The sequence below is a fragment of the Ambystoma mexicanum genome, chromosome 13 (assembly GCF_040938575.1).
Source record: "Ambystoma mexicanum isolate Mex_15411 chromosome 13, UKY_AmexF1_1, whole genome shotgun sequence".
Lineage (NCBI taxonomy): Eukaryota > Metazoa > Chordata > Amphibia > Caudata > Ambystomatidae > Ambystoma > Ambystoma mexicanum.
This window is the reverse complement of record NC_090938.1, coordinates 518860747-518878608: the sequence shown is the minus strand read 5'-3', so window position 1 is coordinate 518878608 and position 17862 is coordinate 518860747. Positions and strand designations below refer to the sequence as shown.

At 46.1% G+C, this 17862-nt stretch overlaps 1 protein-coding gene across 3 annotated transcripts in view; it reads left to right on the top strand.

The window, feature by feature from the left end:
• Positions 1-17862, top strand: part of BRCA1 (BRCA1 DNA repair associated) — a 560494-nt gene that overhangs the window by 340571 nt on the left and 202061 nt on the right. For all 3 annotated transcript variants that reach the window (XM_069634200.1, XM_069634199.1, XM_069634201.1), the window contains exon 14: positions 5079-5281. In XM_069634200.1, coding sequence (XP_069490301.1) covers positions 5079-5281 — 203 coding nt within the window. The remainder of the gene's footprint in view (positions 1-5078; positions 5282-17862) is intronic.

Genomic DNA, 17862 nt, shown 5'->3' with positions numbered 1-17862 from the left:
AGAGAAGTGCAGAGGGCCAGAGGAGAAGTAGACTGCAGTAGAGTTGGCGAGTTCCATTCAGATTTTGAAAAGTTCTGCTGTGTTAATGGCCGCAGAGATGCGGGTTTAGATATAGGCCTTAGTCTTCCAGCAGATGGAGTCTGTATTGCCTTCGAGATGTGCTCGAAGCTTGCCACTTCTGCTCAGCCGATGTGCACTTGTTTCATAGCGGCCAAGTCGGAATCCTACCAGGAGTTGCACTTGGAGACAGGTTTCATGCGGATCCTCGTGACCGGGGCAAGGATGTCCAGACTGTTGGAGATGAAGAGTTGAAGGTTAGTAAGGGCAATGTCAGTGAGACTCAGTGGCGGGAGTGGGAGGGGGAGTGAAGCTGGCGGCTAAAGCAGCAACTGACACTCGCTTCATAGGTCGAATGACTGAGGAGGATGCTGACGGTGCAGGCAGTGCTTAGCCAGGTGACCCAAGAGGTCCAGGTGCGCGTAAAAGACAGCATGATCAGACCAGGAGAAATGAGTAATGAGAGGGTTGGAGATGGGGATGTCTGAAGAGATGAGAGCATCCAAGGTGTGTCGGACCGGAGGGAAGAATGGAGAGAGAAAGAGTCAGAGGCTGTGGAAGAGCCCAGAGGCCACGTTAGGGGAGTCGAAGTGAATCTTGAAGTCTGAGGAGTAGAAGCTTGGAGGAGGAGGCGGTCAAGATGGAAGAGATGAGGCCAGCTCATTTTGAGAGAAAGTGGGAGACCTGGCCAGCGGGGACTGTAGATCGTGGTCAGAAAGAGGCCAGGAGAGACACCAAGCCTGCAGACAAGGCTTTCGAAGGAGGTGTAGGCTTGAGTGGGTATGATAGTAGCTGGGACCCAATCGGGGAAGATCAGAGCCACTCTGCTTCCGGGCCAGTTAGGCCTGGGCTTACAGAGGATCTTGCACTCCTCAGGGAGGAGAGTGTCAAAATGTGACAGAGCTGACAGTGAACCACGTCTCAGTGAGAGTGAGGACGTCTCGGTCTTCAATGAGGTGGCAGATGTCAGAGGAGTGTTTGAGGGTAGCTAAGTGGAGCAGGTTGCCACTTTTGAAGGTCTTCTGAGGAGGGTTACAGGGGTTTGTATTACTCTGCAGAACTAATTGTATAGCTTTAACCTAATTTTTAGCAAATAATTACACCATTCGACACATGAATTTAACACGTTTTTGGAAAAGGAGTCCCCATGCCCCCCAAACACTCCTAAAACCTCCCTACATTGGTTTGAATTACTCTTTACCCTTGGTTATTGGTACAAATGTGTGGGTAACATTATGCTCTGATGCTGGATATGTCACCAGATGCTGCTACTGGTTTTGATGTTCCATTACTTGCGAGTCTACAAATTCCAACACCGGAAGGTGTGTCTACAAATCCAGGACTGGATAAATGTGAAACACAGGGAGCCAGTTGGCAATTGTTAGATGAAATTCCGTTGCGTTTCACAGCATAGATTTCAGTGGAGCAGTCAGCATATTTATGTTGTGGGCCCCTGCTTGCATTCTGAAGCAATTAAAGCCTTTTTTGCTTTACTTGACTACTCATCTCATTTATTCTGGGACTACCAATTAACCCCCAAGCCTATTAGTGCAGCGGCCTGTTTTTTTTCAGTTAAGTTTTTCTGTATTTCCGGTAGCACACACCACCTTTACCAAGAGTCTTGGGGCTATAGCTTTCCTTCTAGCGAGGGGTGGAGGATAAAAGTATGGACTGTAAGATTGCCCGGCACTATGGGGTGCTCTAGGGGTACTTTGTATCCCATTCTACTTTGTCTGGCAACATATTTGAATGACTTAAAGGGATGGTCTAGTAAAAATTTTTATTTAAAAAATAGATAGGCCACATAAAAAAAATACTAGCATTCTCCGTTTTAATACTTCCTATGTAAAATTTTGAGCTATTCAAGCTCAAAATTCGAAAAAGCAAGCACAGGGGCGCAGCCATTTTGTGAAATGGAGGCCCTCCTGTGCTGTCTTTTGCGGCACTAATGAAGGAAAAGCCAGCCAGCTGTAGTAAACAAAGGCTACCGCTGGGTGGCTTTCCCTTCATTAGTGCTGTAGGTGGAGGACGGGGACCGGAGACCAGAGCAGGAAAGCTGCAGCTGAATCTCGGTAAGTGCTATTTATTTTTTTTACAAAAAATGAGCACTAGCTGTGTTTTTTTTTCTAAGTTTTCCGGGCTGGAGGAGCCCGGAAAACTTAGAAATAAAACCGCAGCTTTAAAAACGTATTTATGTTTGCGGTCGCTTTTGAAGCGACCGCAAACATAAATACAACGTTATTGTGTTGGAAAACGCTGCGGTTTCTCTGGCTGCTCCGGCTCGGAGGAGTTTGAGAAACTTGGAAAGAAAAACCGCAGCGTTTTCCAACACAAACGCGTGTGTTTCTGCCTGCTGTGGCTTTCACTTTGGGTCTCCGGTGGGAGCACCGGAGACCCAAAGTGAAAGCCACAGCAGGCAGAAACACACGCGGTTATGTTTACATGCCGCGTAGTTTTTCTACCTGCAGCTGATTTCCCATTTGGGGCTCTCGGGCTCCCTGTGGGGAGCCCGAGAGCCCCAAATGGAAAAGCAGATTGAGGCAGAAACAACGCGGTTGTGTTGGAAAACGCTGCGGTTTTTCTTTCCAAGTTTCTCAGGCTCCTCCGAGCCAGAGCAGCCTGAGAAACCGCAGCGTTTTCCAACACAATAACGTTGTATTTATGTTTGCGGTCGCTTCAAAAGCGACCGCAAACATAAATACGTTTTTAAAGCTGCGGTTTTATTTCGAAGTTTTCCGGGCTCCTCCAGCTGCGCCCCTGTGCTTGCTTTTTCGAATTTTGAGCTTGAATAGCTCAACATTTTACATAGGAAGTTTTAAAACGGAAAATTCTAGTATTTTTTTTTATGTGGCCTATCTATTTTTTAAATAAAATTTTTTACTAGACCATCCCTTTAATGATGTGCCTATGCCAGGACCATGCCAGTGAACCAGGTTTCTCTTCTTTTACCGGTGTACTCCCATGTACATCGTTTTACTGCATAATGCCAGTACAAATTCATAGACTGAAAATGGTGACTCATGTGATCTAAACCTTGTGCTTTGGCCATCTTGCCTCTTGTCTATCTTCCTGCTCTCTCATGTCAGGAAAATCCATATATAGACATACATTTTCGCCTGCATGTGACTTAACTTATTGGGACTGGGTTTGGTGCTGCATGGCCCGATCCACATCCTTCTAAGGTAGTGGCTGTTGCTGGGCAGATGTGGGGTGGCGGTTGTCTGATTGGATACCACTTAGTTGTGTGAATGGTGCAGACCATTGTCATTGGTGGGTGGCCAGCGTGGATTTTGTATGAGGGGAGCAGGAGCCCTGCAGCCAATTTAGGGGCTGCCCGTTGAAAACAGGAGGACTGTATCTGCTGCCACCAGCTTATATTTAGGCACATATAAAAGTAACAAAAAATCCCAAGTGTACAAAGCTAGGGTGATAAAAACGTATACCTATTGCACTGAATTGAAAGATGCTGTGTCCCACGTTAAAAAGTTATAAAAGTGTAAAATTTAAAAGCGGAACCAGAACTAATTTTCTGAAGGACTGATCAGTTTCACAATAACAAAATGACAAAAAGGCCAGCGGAGTGAAGTTGAAGGCTTCACTTCCCTGTAAAAAGTAAGGACGGGTTCAAAAACAAAAGGAAATTTTGTGTGTCCATAGAACTGAGGAGGGAAAGTTGCAGAAAGAGAAATCTTTGGTAACCACCAGATCTCTCCAACCTCGTTCACCAGCTAGGATGGCCTCCCTGCAACATGGCTTGTTCTGAAAATCCCTACCGAATGTTGATGAGCTCTTCAGCAATGCTAGCACAATATTCACAACTTGTTTTAGAGCCTGTGTCCACGGAAGTGCAGGTTTTCATTAACACAGTTAGGACCACTATATATCACAAGGCAGTAGCCCCTTCTAGTGGTGACAACAGGCGAAGCTATGCATCGGATAAACATACATCTGGCCTTTTATTATTTTTTAGATTAGATGCCTTAAAAAAAGCTCCAGCCATCACAAGGTTGCTTTGTACCAGGCCTCATGATGTTGGTGTGTTTCCACGACCTCAACACGGAAAACGCTCTGCCTTTCGATGCATTATGTTGAGGTTTGGGTTTGTGGAGCTGTAATCATCTTGCATTAGCTTTGTCATGCTACTTTGAACCTTATGGTGCCAGCCGGGTGTCACAAAATCCATTTAATTGAAATACAAATTGAATTGAAGGCTATTTTACTGCAGGTACATTTGTTGAGGTGCATATCCAAACCATTGAAATGTGGAAACCTAATTTGATTATTTAAAAAAAGCATATTTACACTATAAAGGTAGTAAGGCCGGCATAGTGGGAAAGCATTACAGTTTTGAAAGCGGACAAAAAGGGTTGGTGGCATAGGGTAAAAACTCAATTTATAGAAGGGCGTCCTAGTAGATCTTACTTTGCCCAGCCTCATGCTCTTCCCTGTCTCGCATAACCTCTGGAAACGGTTTGCGTTAAGCACCTTACAAATCAAATACACTTTAACATTTCACCTTTTAATGTTGGTTTAAGTGATCACTAAAGGAAAGCAAATGTGTTAATTACAATCCTACAAGATGCACGGAAATGTCTTTGGAGGAATTATGGTCCCTTTGGGAAACCATATTCCATTAATGAACAATGCTGGTTGTCTTGGAGCTCTTGACAGAATTGCACTAGAGCAGTAATGATGATTGAAGAAACAGAGTATGAGCTTGGAGGCATCACACATGCATGCTGAGGTCACCTGGTTTCCCTGCTCAACCACAAATATGCATGGTGACCAAAAAAGGATGTTTTCATTTGCACAGATTCATGGGGCTTTAATGTTCAGTCTTGTTCCTTTTCCACACGAAATGTATTGTGTTAAACTATTATTGTCAGTCATAGTTTACTCTTTGGCTACCTGGCTTTATTGTTCCTTTCTGATTGTCATCGGTTGGTCTTGGCCCCTGACTTGCGATGGAACCAATGACATTTGATGTTTTGTAATAATTTAACATGTCTTTTTACTTTAAGTTCACCAACGCCACCGCCTACTCCATCCAGATCCCAGCTTACCAATAGGAAAACTCCAGAAAAGGTCAGGCACTCTATGCGCCTCCTGAAGGAGCTAAAAGCAGCTGCGTGTGCCCAAGACGAGGATTCCCAGTTGGTGAGGGTTGATCAGCCGGAGGTGCCCCAGGAAGCTGAAAAGTCTGTCGACAACAGATCGGAACCAGGTAATGATTTTACTGCAAATGAAGTACAATCTATGTAAGACTAAAGGTACAGCAACATAGGCTAAACAGATGCAGTGTCATTTCATCAATCACTGGGTTCGTGAAAGTGATATTGCATGCCTTTTATACTCCGGTGACATTGCAGGAAGTGACTTTACATCATGTGCTTTGACATGCTGCCAAATACATTCTTATAGGCGAGTATGGCCCCACCTATGTGGGTGTAGGGGTAAGGAAAAAAAGCAGTTGCTACTAGATCGATAAGTGGTTTAAGTCATGCCTGAATATTGAAGGAATCCAGCCCTAGGCATAGGTTGCTAAATTTCTAAGACAAAAAGGTATTTTTGCTTCTTTATTGACCTGTAGCCTCCTTCTCCTGGTAACTACCATTAGAGAACATGTAACCGAGATTTCAGTTCTTTCATGTGTATTTCACAGAAGTGTTCACCTTTTGAACTTTCCTGATGAATACATGTTATGTTACTTTGCATTTATATAGCGCCTTATGTACCATTTGGTATCGTCTGAAGGCGCTGGTAGGTTGAACGCCCTCGGAAACCGAAGTTCAAGTCAGTAGAGAGAGTCAAAGGTGCTTGTGAGCACCGGATATGTGTGCAGCTGGTGTGGCATTCGTGTAATAGCTGCTTCGTAGCGGTAGGTGTGCTGGTTGAGACATCAGGGGTATGTGTTCGTTCTGGCAGGTTTTATCCAGACCGATTCTGGCTGCGTTAGGCCTGAGGAGAACGCCTGGCTGGGGGGGGGGTGAAACCAGCAGTGATTAGTGATGTAGAGTATGAGGCAGATGTTGGTATGAGAACAGCTATACCGAATGGTGCCATAGTATCTCTGTTCTAGTTGAATGGTGGTATAAAGAGGAGAGTAAGCATGGTGATGTGATGAGATGGTTTACATGCTCTTTCAAACGTTACATGCATTCCAAACCATTCATGTATGTCGCGCACTTCTATACACTCGGGACCGTTCCACGCATTCGGATCTGTTCATGTAATCCAATAATTTCTTTGAATTCAAAGTTGTTTTATGCACCCCGTCCACATTTTTCATCTGTACCTTCCACATATTTCACCCGTACCTTTCACATGTTACATCAGTACCTTCCATTTACTTCATCTGTTCCACCCACATACGTCCCCATTCCATCCACATACGTCCCCATTCTATTCACATACTTCACCCATTCCGTCCGTCCGTTCTTCGCACCCATCCGCTCTATGCAATCGTTCTTTCCACGCACTCCTCTGCTATATGCACTCACCAGTTCTACAAACTCGTTTGCTCATACGCACTCATCCGCTCTATACGCTCATCCGATCTACACACACATCTGCTCAACACATTCATCCGCTCAGCACACTCATCCGTTCCACTCGCTTCATCTATTCTAACGAGTTCATCCGCTCCATTCACTCATGCATTATCGATTCAGGCCATGTCCCTTGTCATACACACTGGATCCATTCCGTGCTTTCTATTTCATGCACTGCTCTCGTCTCATGTACTTGAATCTCCTTTTCTGTACTTTCCATTTATGCCATGCACTCATACAGTCGGAGTCATCTGTCTGTGTACTCATCAGTCTCTTGGATTCATCTTTCCATCCTCTTCTCTTTATTCATTTTGCCCGTTTTTGTCCATTGCACTCATTACATCCATTTCATTAATTCAAACTTCATTACTGTTTCCATGCAATTTATTCTTTTTACCCACTTCACTGCTTTGGTCTACTTTACTCGTTCTATTCTGTTTGTCCTTTTAGTTTACATTAGCAGTTATTAGTTGTCGATTTCTCACATGGATCTTGATGTTGTATTGTTATTTGTCTTATTGTTATTCAGGATGTAGTAGTTTGTTGGATTGGTGTCATTGAGCTGCTGTTATTCTGTTTGGGTTAGTTTGCGTACGGGTTGGTTTTAGGGGAAGAGCCAAGTTTTCAGTAGTTTGTGGAAGGACATTAGGTCTTCAGTTAGGCAGATGTGGGGTGGGAGTGCGTTCCACAGCGTGGGGGCGAAGGCTGAGAATGATGATCCGCCTAACCTGACTGAGTTTGTTTTAGGTATGACTAGGAGGCCGGCTGAGCTTGATCTTGGAGGATGTGGAGGGTGATGGGGTTTTAGCTTGTCTTGAAGATATCGAGGTCCGGTTTTATGCAATGCTCGATGAGAAATGCATAAGGTTTTGAAAGTCACCCTTCGGGCCACTGGAAGCCAGTGCAGTCTCTTAAGGGCTGGGGAGATGGGGTTTCTCGGGCCAAGCGAAAGTAGCAGGTTGGCTGCAGCGTTTTGGGCTCTTTGAAGTTTATTCAGTTGGTAAGTGTGGACTCCGAGGTAGAGGGGGTTTGCGTAGTCCAGTCTTGATATAACAATTGATTGGACCGCGGAGAGTCTATTGGGAAAGGAGAGATATGGAAAGATGCGCCTAAGAGTTTTAAGGTGGTAGTGGCAGGACTTTGAGACGTCGTTGACTTGGCGCGAGAGTGTTAGGTCCTAGTCAAGGGTGCATCTAAGGTTTTTACTGAGTTAGAGGGAGTCGGTGAGTTGCCCATGGTGGATGGCCAGGGTAATGGGTGTGGAAGAAGTTTGGAGTTGCCACTTAGCATTATTTCAGTTTTGGAGGGATTTAACAAGAGGTGGCTTTGGGTCATCCAGAGCTCTGTCAAGGAGGCAGGAAGCGAGGTCAGGTCGGCAGTTGGGTTTTGAGTTCAGGAGTTTTAGAATTGGTTGAGTATCATCCGCATAGTTGTAACACAGGATGTTGTGTGAACAAATTATTGGTGGGAGGGTGGTCAAGTAGAGATTGAACAGGATGGCAGATGGGCATGCTCCTTGTGGGACTCCCGTGTCGACTGGTCAGGCTTGGGAGGAATGAAGCTATCCATTTGAGAGCGGTTCCACGAATTCCTAGGGAGTGGAGGCGGTCAAGGAGGATTGAGTGATTGATTGTGTCAAAGGCGGTGAATAGGTCATGAAGGATTAATGTGGCGCATCCCGCAGAGTCTGCCGTGATTTTAAGGTCATCCCAGATTGAAGTTAGGGTGGTTCCAGTTCCGTGAATGGCTCTGAAACCTGATTGCGCGGGGTCTAGGAGATTGTTGGCTTCAACAAAGGCATTTAGTTGGGAGTAGGCAGTTCGGTCAATGAGTTTGGCAAGGAATCTGGTGTTTGAGATGGGGCGGTAGTTTTTGGGCTCGAGAGGGTCGAGGGAAGGTTATTTTATTAGAGGTTTGACATGAACCGTTTTGAATGGGTCGGAAAAATACCTGAGGAAAGGGAGTCATTTATGATGGATCTTGCGTGTTCTCCTGCGCAGGTAGAAGCGAACATTTCTTTGAGGGTTGTGGCAGGGCAAGGGTCTAGCGGAGAGCCGAATGGTTTGCAGGCAGAGAGAAGTTGGAGAAATTGGTTGGGTGATATTGGACTAAAGGAATCGAATGATGATTGCGTAGTGATTGCAGGCGGGGGGTTGGCCGGTATGAGGGAGGGTTGCCTGGTGGATGTAAGAGAGCCAGTTTGGTGGTTAGTGCATTTGTTCTTTCGAGAGCCGTGGCGTAGAAGTGGAGAGAGAGTGAGTCGCACAGTGATTGTGAGGGGGTCGGGACGGTGGTAGTGCATGCCGGTTTGGTGAATTCGGAGATGATTTTGTGAAGTTCTTTGCTGGGGTTTTTGCAGTTTAGGATTCGGGAGTTGTGGGCTTTTTTTGCTTTCCGGATTTCGGCCTTGTACTGATGGTGTCGGGCCAAGGTGGCTCTACTCTCTTGGGTTTTGTCTTTCTGCCATTTGCGTTCTAGGTATTTTATATAGTTGTTTAGTGGTCTCCAAGACAGGTGTGAACCATCTAGGGAACAGGCCACGGCGGGCTGATGGTTTGCAAGAGGGTGTGAGCCGCATTAGTGAGGTGTTGAGCCATGAGTCAAAGGCGTCGGGGGGGGGGGGGGGGGGGTTAGTTTGAGTTGGGAGGTAGGTGGAGGAGACTGGAGGAGTGCGTCGGCTAGGTCAGGAACAATTATTAGTTTTTTCCAGCATTTGTGTAGATTTGGAGGTTCAGATTCGAGTACGGGAAGCAGTTCGGGTGAGCAAATGGCGAAAGAAACAATGACGTGATCGGACCAGATGATGGGGGTGGGGGGGTTTAGATGTATCCGGTTGTGGGAGCTAAAGATAGCATCAAGAGTGTCCTTTATAGGGTTGGTGGGGATGTCGAGCCATATGTTGAAATCTCCAAGAAGGGTGAGGTTGGGATGGTTTAGTTGAAGGGTAGCAATAGAGTTGCAGAGGTGGTTTGAGAATTGTCTATCGTAGCCAGGTGGTCTGTAGATTATTAGGAAGCTGTGTGAGAACGACGGGAGAGGGATAGTTTAACGAGGAGTGATTCGCAGGAAGGAATGGATGGTTGATTGTCGATTATTGAGGCGTGGAAGTGCGACTTGAAGACGAATGCTATTCACCCACCTCTAGAGGGACGAGGGAGGAGGGAGTAGTCGGGGGGGGGGGGGGGGGGGGCTTCATAGGCAATTGGGGTGAAGTTGTCAAAGAGCCAAGTTTCGGTGTTGAAAACCAGGTCTGGTTTGTCAGAGGCAAGGAGGTCAAAGATGCTGTGTCTGTTTTTTGCTACGGATCGGGCATTAAATAGGTTGCAATTCACTTCGGTAGGTGAGGTTGGTGTCGGAGCTGCAGTGGGTGGAAGGGGGTGGGGGGCAGAGGGTGGAAACTGGAGAGGGACAGCGGTGGGGTGATTGATGATAGATGGGGAAAACTGGGCGAGCAGAAAAGTTGGCGGGTTTCAGGTGGGAGTGGTTGGATGCGTGTGTTAGGGTGATTGGTTTTGGCACGGGGGATTTGAAGGTGGGGTGTGGGCGGTTAGTAGTTTCAGTTGCAGTCGGTGAGAAATCGAGGGCGAGGGGTTTCAGAAAAGGTGAAGCGAGGGGTGGATGGTGGTGATTGGGGGAATGAGGTGTTGGGTCGAGACAGGGGAGGCGATGAGTGGTGAGAGATTGAGGGAGATCAGGTACGTTTCCTCTTTAGTGTCTTTGTTGCGATTGGTGTGTAACAGAGGGTAGGGGGTTCCGAGGGGGAGAGGGATGAGGCTTCTCTTCTTGCTAGGCATGCAGTTTTTAGGGAGGGGAAGGGGTGTGGTCGGCGGGGGATAATGGTGGGGGTTAGTGGGAAGAGCGTGGGGTGCATGATTGCAGACCGGGGTGTGTCCGGTATGATAGTGAGGGGAGCAGGCATGGTCAACGTAGACTGGTCAGTGGTGGGGTTTGGGGGAGCAGTGGTCTTAGGGCGGTTGGCTCGCCACCATGCCCCTCTGGCTTGGTGTTTGGAAAGGGGAAGGGTAGGGGATGTGAAGGAGGGTGGGATGATTTGGGAAGGGTGGGGACGGAGGCAAGGCAGGCCAGAGAGTGGAGGTGGTCCACGGTGGTCGTTTCCGGTAGACCCTGGTGGATTGGGTGCACTAAGGGTTAGTGCGTGCTATTAGGTGTAGTTTCAGGTGCGACTTACACTTTATTGGACTTTATAAGTTCAGCTATATTACTGGGAGAGATTAGTCTTGGTTTCAGGGTTCCACTAAGCAGGGTGATATTATTCACGTGTACTAATTGTAACTAGGCTGCAGATATTAGCCGGTTTTGAGGTGTAGCTAGACCTTAGGATATGCTGTTAGGCGGCCTATTTAGTTGCAACTACAGCACAGTTACGCTGTTGGGTAGACTTTCTTCTAGTAAGCTGGAATACAGGTAAGCTAATAGGGAGAAATTAAATGTAGCAAAGCCACAGGTATGCTTTTAGGTGGACTTTTAAGTGCAGTCTTGGAGAACTTTCTAATTGTAGTTCTAGCTTAAGTCAGGGCAGGCTATTAGGCACACTTCTGGATTCAAGCAAGGGGCGATAATAGGCCCACTTCTAAATTTGAGTTTTTGTACAGATAGGATATTAGTGCTGCTTTTATATTCAACTAATAACTCAACACGAATGGGCACACTATTGCACAGAGAGGGATATTATGTACGCAGAGGATATTAGGCACACTTCTAAGTTCAATTTGCATGGAGAAGGTATTAGGGATACTTCTGAATTCAACTAGGGTACGTTATTAGGCACACTTCTAAATTCGGACAAGGTGCGCTATTAGGTCTACTTCTGAATTTAGCTTTGCACAGAGAGGATATTAGGCACAGTTCTAATTTCGGCTTTACACAGAGGGTATTAGGGACACTTCTAAATTCACTTTGTACAGAGGGGATTAGGTACAGTTCTAAATTCGGCTTTACACGGGATATTAGGGACACTTCTAAATTCACTTTGTACAGAGGGGATTAGGTACAGTTCTAAATTCGGCTTTACACGGGATATTAGGGACACTTCTAAATTCACTTTGTACAGAGGGGATATTTAGGCACACTTCTAAATTCAGGTCTTGCACAGAGAAGTTATTAGGCACACTTCTAACTTCACCTTTGCACAGAGAGGGCATTGGGCACAATTCTAAATTCACCAGGGTACGCTATTAGGTACACTTCTGAATTGAACTATGCACAGAGAGACTATTAGGGACACTAGTCAGTTCAACTAGGGCACGCTATTAGGCACACTTCGCATTTCAACTTTACACAGAGAGGCTATTAGACATAATTCTAAAATCAACTTTGCCCACAGAGGTTATTAGGGACACTGGTCAGTTCAACTAGGTACGCTATTAGACACAGCCTCTCTGTATAAAGTCGAATTTAGAACTATTAGGCACAATTCTAAAGTCAATTTTGCACAGAGAGGCTATTGGGCACAATTCTAAAATCAACTTTACTCAGCGAGGATGTTAGACACACTTCTAAATTCGTCTTGCACAGAGAGACTATTAGGTACTGTTCTAGATTCAACCAGGGCAGACAATTGGACACACTGAGTCAAATTTTTCACAGTTCTAAGTTCAGCTTTGCACGGTGGGTTATTGGTTACACTTTAGGTTCAGGTTTGCACAGGGAGGAAATTAGGAACACTTCTAGAATCAGATTTGCACAGAGAGGGTATTAGGATCACTTCTAAAATCAGCCAGGGTACAGAGGTTATTGGGCACACTTCTAAATTCAGTTTTGAAAGAGAGGCTATTAGGCAGACTTCTAGATGCAACTTTTCACAGAGAGGATATTAGGCAGACTTCTAGATTTCAACCCTCACAGAGAGGCCCCGGCCACACTCTCTAAATTCAACTCTTGGGTACACTTCTAGATTCACCAGAGCACGCGATTAGACACACTTCCAAAATCAGCCAAAGCACTGTTACGCTCACCTGGTTCCCACGGGGGCGTCGACCGGAACTGGGCCGCTGTTTCCACCAGCGTGACGTGTAGCGCCGAGATGACTGACTGGACTGGCCCGCTCAGCCTAGTTTGTCTGGCTCGCAAGAATATTCTTCTGCAAAGGAGAAGAGGAATTAACCACCCGTGGAATTGAGTGTCACCCCACTTTCCCCACTCCCGTTGTCTTCCCACAGATCACTCTTGATGTCCCCTCCTTAGTCTCACCTGATGGTTTGGAAGGATGAGCTCCATCCTGCGTCGACCGCAGGGGCGCGTTGATGACCAGTTACTTCACTGGCGTAGAGGAATTGGTGAGTTCCAGTATTGACTCTAAAGTCCAATTGTTCATAAGAGTTCAAATGTCCGATCTTCACTCTGTCCGATTCCTTGCAGGTTGCCGATTAATCCACTCGAAGATTTCCAAATGGCAATTGGTAAGATTCAGGTAAGTCTATTGTGGTTTTCCCCTTAGGGGCCGGGGTACGGCGATGAAGCAGAGTTGACTGCGCCGACCCGAGATGAGGTGAGTACCTCCCGTGGTAAATCAGGTAAGTCCTTGGGGGTAGCTTGTATAGCCTTAGAGAGTCCCCTTGCTGTCTTTGTCTCCTTAGGTGTCGGAGGGCGGCCGCGAGATGGAGAGAGCGTGTTGGAATGCTGAAGTACCGCCAAGCAGGTGAGTTCAGCGCGGTGCCGTAGGAATGCGAAGCAATGCTTCAAAGACTTCTGTCTTTCAGTTCCGTGGCGAAATGGATCAGGATTCAGGTAAAGATTAAAGTTAAACTCCTGTTCTAACCTTTATCCTTCTTTTCTTCTTGTTTCAGGAGTCCCAGGACTGAAGCGGGCGTGGCTGAAGACTGGAGCTGCTGAAAACACGGTGAGCGTTACACTGCAGCAAGCAGAATAACGCGAAGCACGTGTGGCTGTCCGGGCGTGGTTTAAATAGCCTTGGAAGAAGATCCAGGTAAGTATTCTTCCACAGCCCCACCAAAGTAACAAAATAGTCCCATCAGTAAAATAGTCCCCCCTAAGCCTCATTTGGCTTGAGTCTTCATGCAGCATGGTCTGCCTCAGGTGAGTATGCAGCATGGTCTGCTTCAGGTAAGTTATCAATAATGAGCCTGGCGCCCATGGTGCCAGGACTGCACCCAAACAGCCCCTAACTGGGGCTTTTGGGCATGCTCCAAGTGGCATGATGCCTGCTTCCGGGGCTGCTGGGCCTGGTCTGGTCTTCTGGGGGCAGGCATCATGACAAGCACAGAGAGGCCATTGGGCACACTTCCAAATTCAACTCTCAAGAGAAGCTATTGAGCACACTTCTAAATTCAGTTTAGCACAGAGATGTTATTGGGCACATTTCTAAATTCAACTTTCACAGAGAGGCTATTGGGCACACTTCTAAATTCAACTTTCACAGAGAGGCTATTGGGCACACGTCTAAATTCAGTTTAGCACAGAGATGTTATTGGGCACACTTCTAAATTCAACTTTCACAGAGGGGCTATTGGGCACACTTCTAAATTCAGTTTAGCACAGGTATAGGACTGAGTTTATAACTGCAATTAGGCTACAGATATAACAAGTTTACAATGGTGAGACTATGGCAAACATTGTGCTTCTCAAATACGCACTGTCGTCCTTTCCTTCCATAATATGTCAGTCCAATGCTTTATACTAGACCCAGAAAAGACAGGTTGGCTACCTCCAATGTTTGGACTTCTCTGAAACACTCTTGCTGTTTTAAAACTTTGATTTTCAAGTAACTTTTTCCAAATAGTGCAAATTTGTTTATATCCTCTTGTGGCATGCTCGGATTTGTAGAGATAAAAGGCAGTTTTTTTCTAATTCTGGCTTCCGGCACTTGAACAAAAGTTGTGTGATTGTGGGCAGTTGACTTTTGTCTGTGGCATTATTTGGAACCCAAATGGCCGCCCACGTTTTTTTAAGTGTGATAAATGGTTTTATCGCCTTCTGTGGGACTGTCCTTTTTGCAACCTCTTTTTCATCACTTCTGCATTTTCAACTGGACTTTAAAAAGACATTTAGATTTTAGAGTAGTGGCTGTTAGCAGGGATGTTAATTCGTCAAAATGTCCAGCTACTGGCAGGGCTCCTTCTCTGGAATCCACTTAACAGGCTCTGGAAGTGGAACGGCTTCTACATGAAATAAGGTCTTGGAAACCTAGAACCTTTGGTGGGAAGTTGTTAGGGGTTTGTGTGGCATGGGTGTTCTGGCTGAATATTTTTATTTCATAGATGTGTACCAAGCCCCGTGAACCCAGGCAGAACATTTGACTGTGTCCAGTGACCTCATCCAAGTAGGCTGAGCGTAATTAAATGTATTAAAAGCTTATGCACTGCATAATTTCCTTCCAATATTAATCTCGGAGTAGTTCGAGGCCGCTGTCCTGCTGCAGTTTTACCCAAGGACGACACCATTTCTCAACCCAGTGGGAGTCCAATTAGTAATGTGCATGTAGTTAACTGGCATACTACTTGGAGGAGCCTATACTCAGGGGGACTCTGACTCCATGTCAGATAAGGGAATTTTCCATCTAGTAGGAATTTTGTGCAACAAATGTAATCTCTGCATTTCGACTAGTAGTAGTGTATCCAAACTTGTAGTGGTGCTGTAGGTGTTGCCGACTAAGGTATGAAGTGGCTCTTTGCTTCAGTAACTTCTCAAGAGACTCTGCCATAATAAATATATGTTACGTTTAATTTAATAGCAGGAGGTGCTCGAGTCCGCTCAAGCCTTTAATAAATCTCTTTAGGAGTTAGTAGTAGGAATTAATTTAGTAAGATTGTTCGCTGTTTAGAGATCCTTAGTCCAACGCAATTAGTCCTAGTTGTTCAGTTCTACGATAAATGGATAAAAGGAGCAGTTTGGTTAGGTAGGTTGGAGTACTAGGCAGGTAATTTGGTTTAGATCTGTAGTTCTTTTTTGCAGTGAATAACTTTGAAAGTACCACCTGTCAAAACCTTCCAGATTATCCACTCTACTTGTGACCATTGAATTCCTGGAAAGCCACTAGACATTGTAGTGTATTACAAACTGGTAAATGGGGTTTCTGGGGAAGAGGGCAGTGGCTAGGGCCAAGTCAGACCCTACTACCCAAAATCTAACCAGGATCTCTTAGCGTCTTCTAGCCCCTGGGCATTTGTGACCAAAATATGAGTTTCATTTATCCATCACACCTTTTTCTCCAGGCATATGTGTTAATGGCAGAATATCTGAGGATGCTCGAGCACTATCCCCTTGGAGATCTGTGTGAGTCAACAGCGCCTGTGAAAACTGAACACTGCAGCTTCTCAAATAGTTGAAGTTTGTTATATTTTTCTTCTATAGTGCCTTACCCTAGGTGCTTTACAGAAATTGATGAGATGGGACAATAAACTGATATGACCATCAATAAACCGGATACAACAGATAGAAAAAAGAGCAAAAGAATACCAAACTGATATTAAAGGAATTGATGGCCCGTAGAAAGTTATTGGTCGAGCAACAGAATTGCAAGACAAACACCAACCCAGTCCACCCCCCAACCCGATCCCCATGCCTCCCCGCCCAAAATAGGTGATGACAATGTTGGTGGGGAGCAAGTCTTTAATCATTCTAATAAAATCCCCGCACAGCAAAGGAATGGTCCTCAGAGACCCAGGAAACCCCTCAAGAGAGACATCACAAGCGAGTTAATATCACAGGAGGTAATAGTACTAGACTTACGGCCCTCTTCTTCTCAAGAAGTGATGTGTTGTCCGTCACTGTTGACATCACAGGAAGTGACCTTATGGATGGCGAAAAAACTTAAATGTTAATGATTCATGAAATGATGAATTGTTGCTATTTTAGTTACCAACGGTATTTTAACTAGGGTGCGGTCTTGATATGCTGAGTTGTATTTGAGAGGGCTACACCTAGCCAAACCAACATTTCCCAATTCATCCACAAATGGGCAGTTATAGCTTTACACACACCCAGTGTAGTTGTGAAGTTCCTTGAGCACCATGTCAATGGGTTGTCATCCTGGGATTGTTTAGGCCCCAAAACGGAAGCCAACCACAACAGGATACCAGGGGTACCTACCTCCCTTAGGAAAAGACGGACAGCCATTCTGAATAACTCACCATGGGGTCACAGCTGCTACTCGAACCCTTGACAAAGAGGTCTGGCAACTGGAAGTGGGCTAAGATTTTCTCATTTTAGAGACTCTTATCGGGCAAGTCTGACACTCCTGGAGATCAGTGTGATCAGAGGCAACCCTTGCTTAGACAGGGGGACCTTGAGGAGCGCACAGCGCAGCAAGTGGCTCCAAAACCTAACCTTGTGAAACGGATCAGGGAGGCCTGGGAACACTCGAACACTAGAGAAAGCCCAGGTGAATGCGTTTGGACTCCAAGCAATCCACAGCGCACCCACTTTCCAGCAGTGGAGAGCAGCCAGTTTCTGTAAATGGGTGGAAGAATTATTAGAGGTCTGTGATGAATTGCAAGTATTCGTCCCAGTCTCCCCAAGGAGGAGACTCCCCATGTGAGACAAGGGATGTGAGCCTGCTCCACAAAACCCTCCCTAGGGGTAGAGACAAGCCAGGACCTCGCTGGGAGAGACTCCCCCCTTTGGGGACAAGGACACCCAGTCCTGTGAGCAACTCCCTACGTCGACTACATTAGCCGCATATATGACATTATCTTCTGTGAAGAATAGTGTGGCAATTTTGCTTGGCTCAAGGCAATGTGAAAAACGTGTGGAAAAAGAAAGGAGGATGTCTCTTAACCAGAGAAGTGTATTTTACTGTGACGATTCAGAGCAGAAGGAGAGTGTGATGTGCAGGTGAAGTTCCTTGGCATCACGCTGTGTGAAGGTGCAGTCGAGGCAGGTTGCCGTGTCTGACTTTAGAATAGCCAGAGAAACGCAGTGGGAGAGGCCACAGGCTCAGTGTATGCAGCCTCAAAGGAAGCGGTATGAGAAGGAAAAGAGGAAAGAAATACCTGGTACTGGCTTGATCACACTAGCAAAGTGTTGGGCAGGACGTCCAAGGAAGAGTGCTCAGACTACCGAGACTGAAAGCCTGAACATCTTCCGATCGAGAGCATCTGGGGAAGGCAGGCACCCGTCAAGGAACTAAGAATGGGAATCCGAGAAGTAGTACCTCTGTTGGGGACAAACTCCCAGGTTGGGTTGAGAACTACTAGGAGTTTGTGGACTCTCAGAAGGCCCAACCCCTTCCCACCAAAAGGAACGTAGACCCAGCCAGACAGCAAGTTCAAACTGC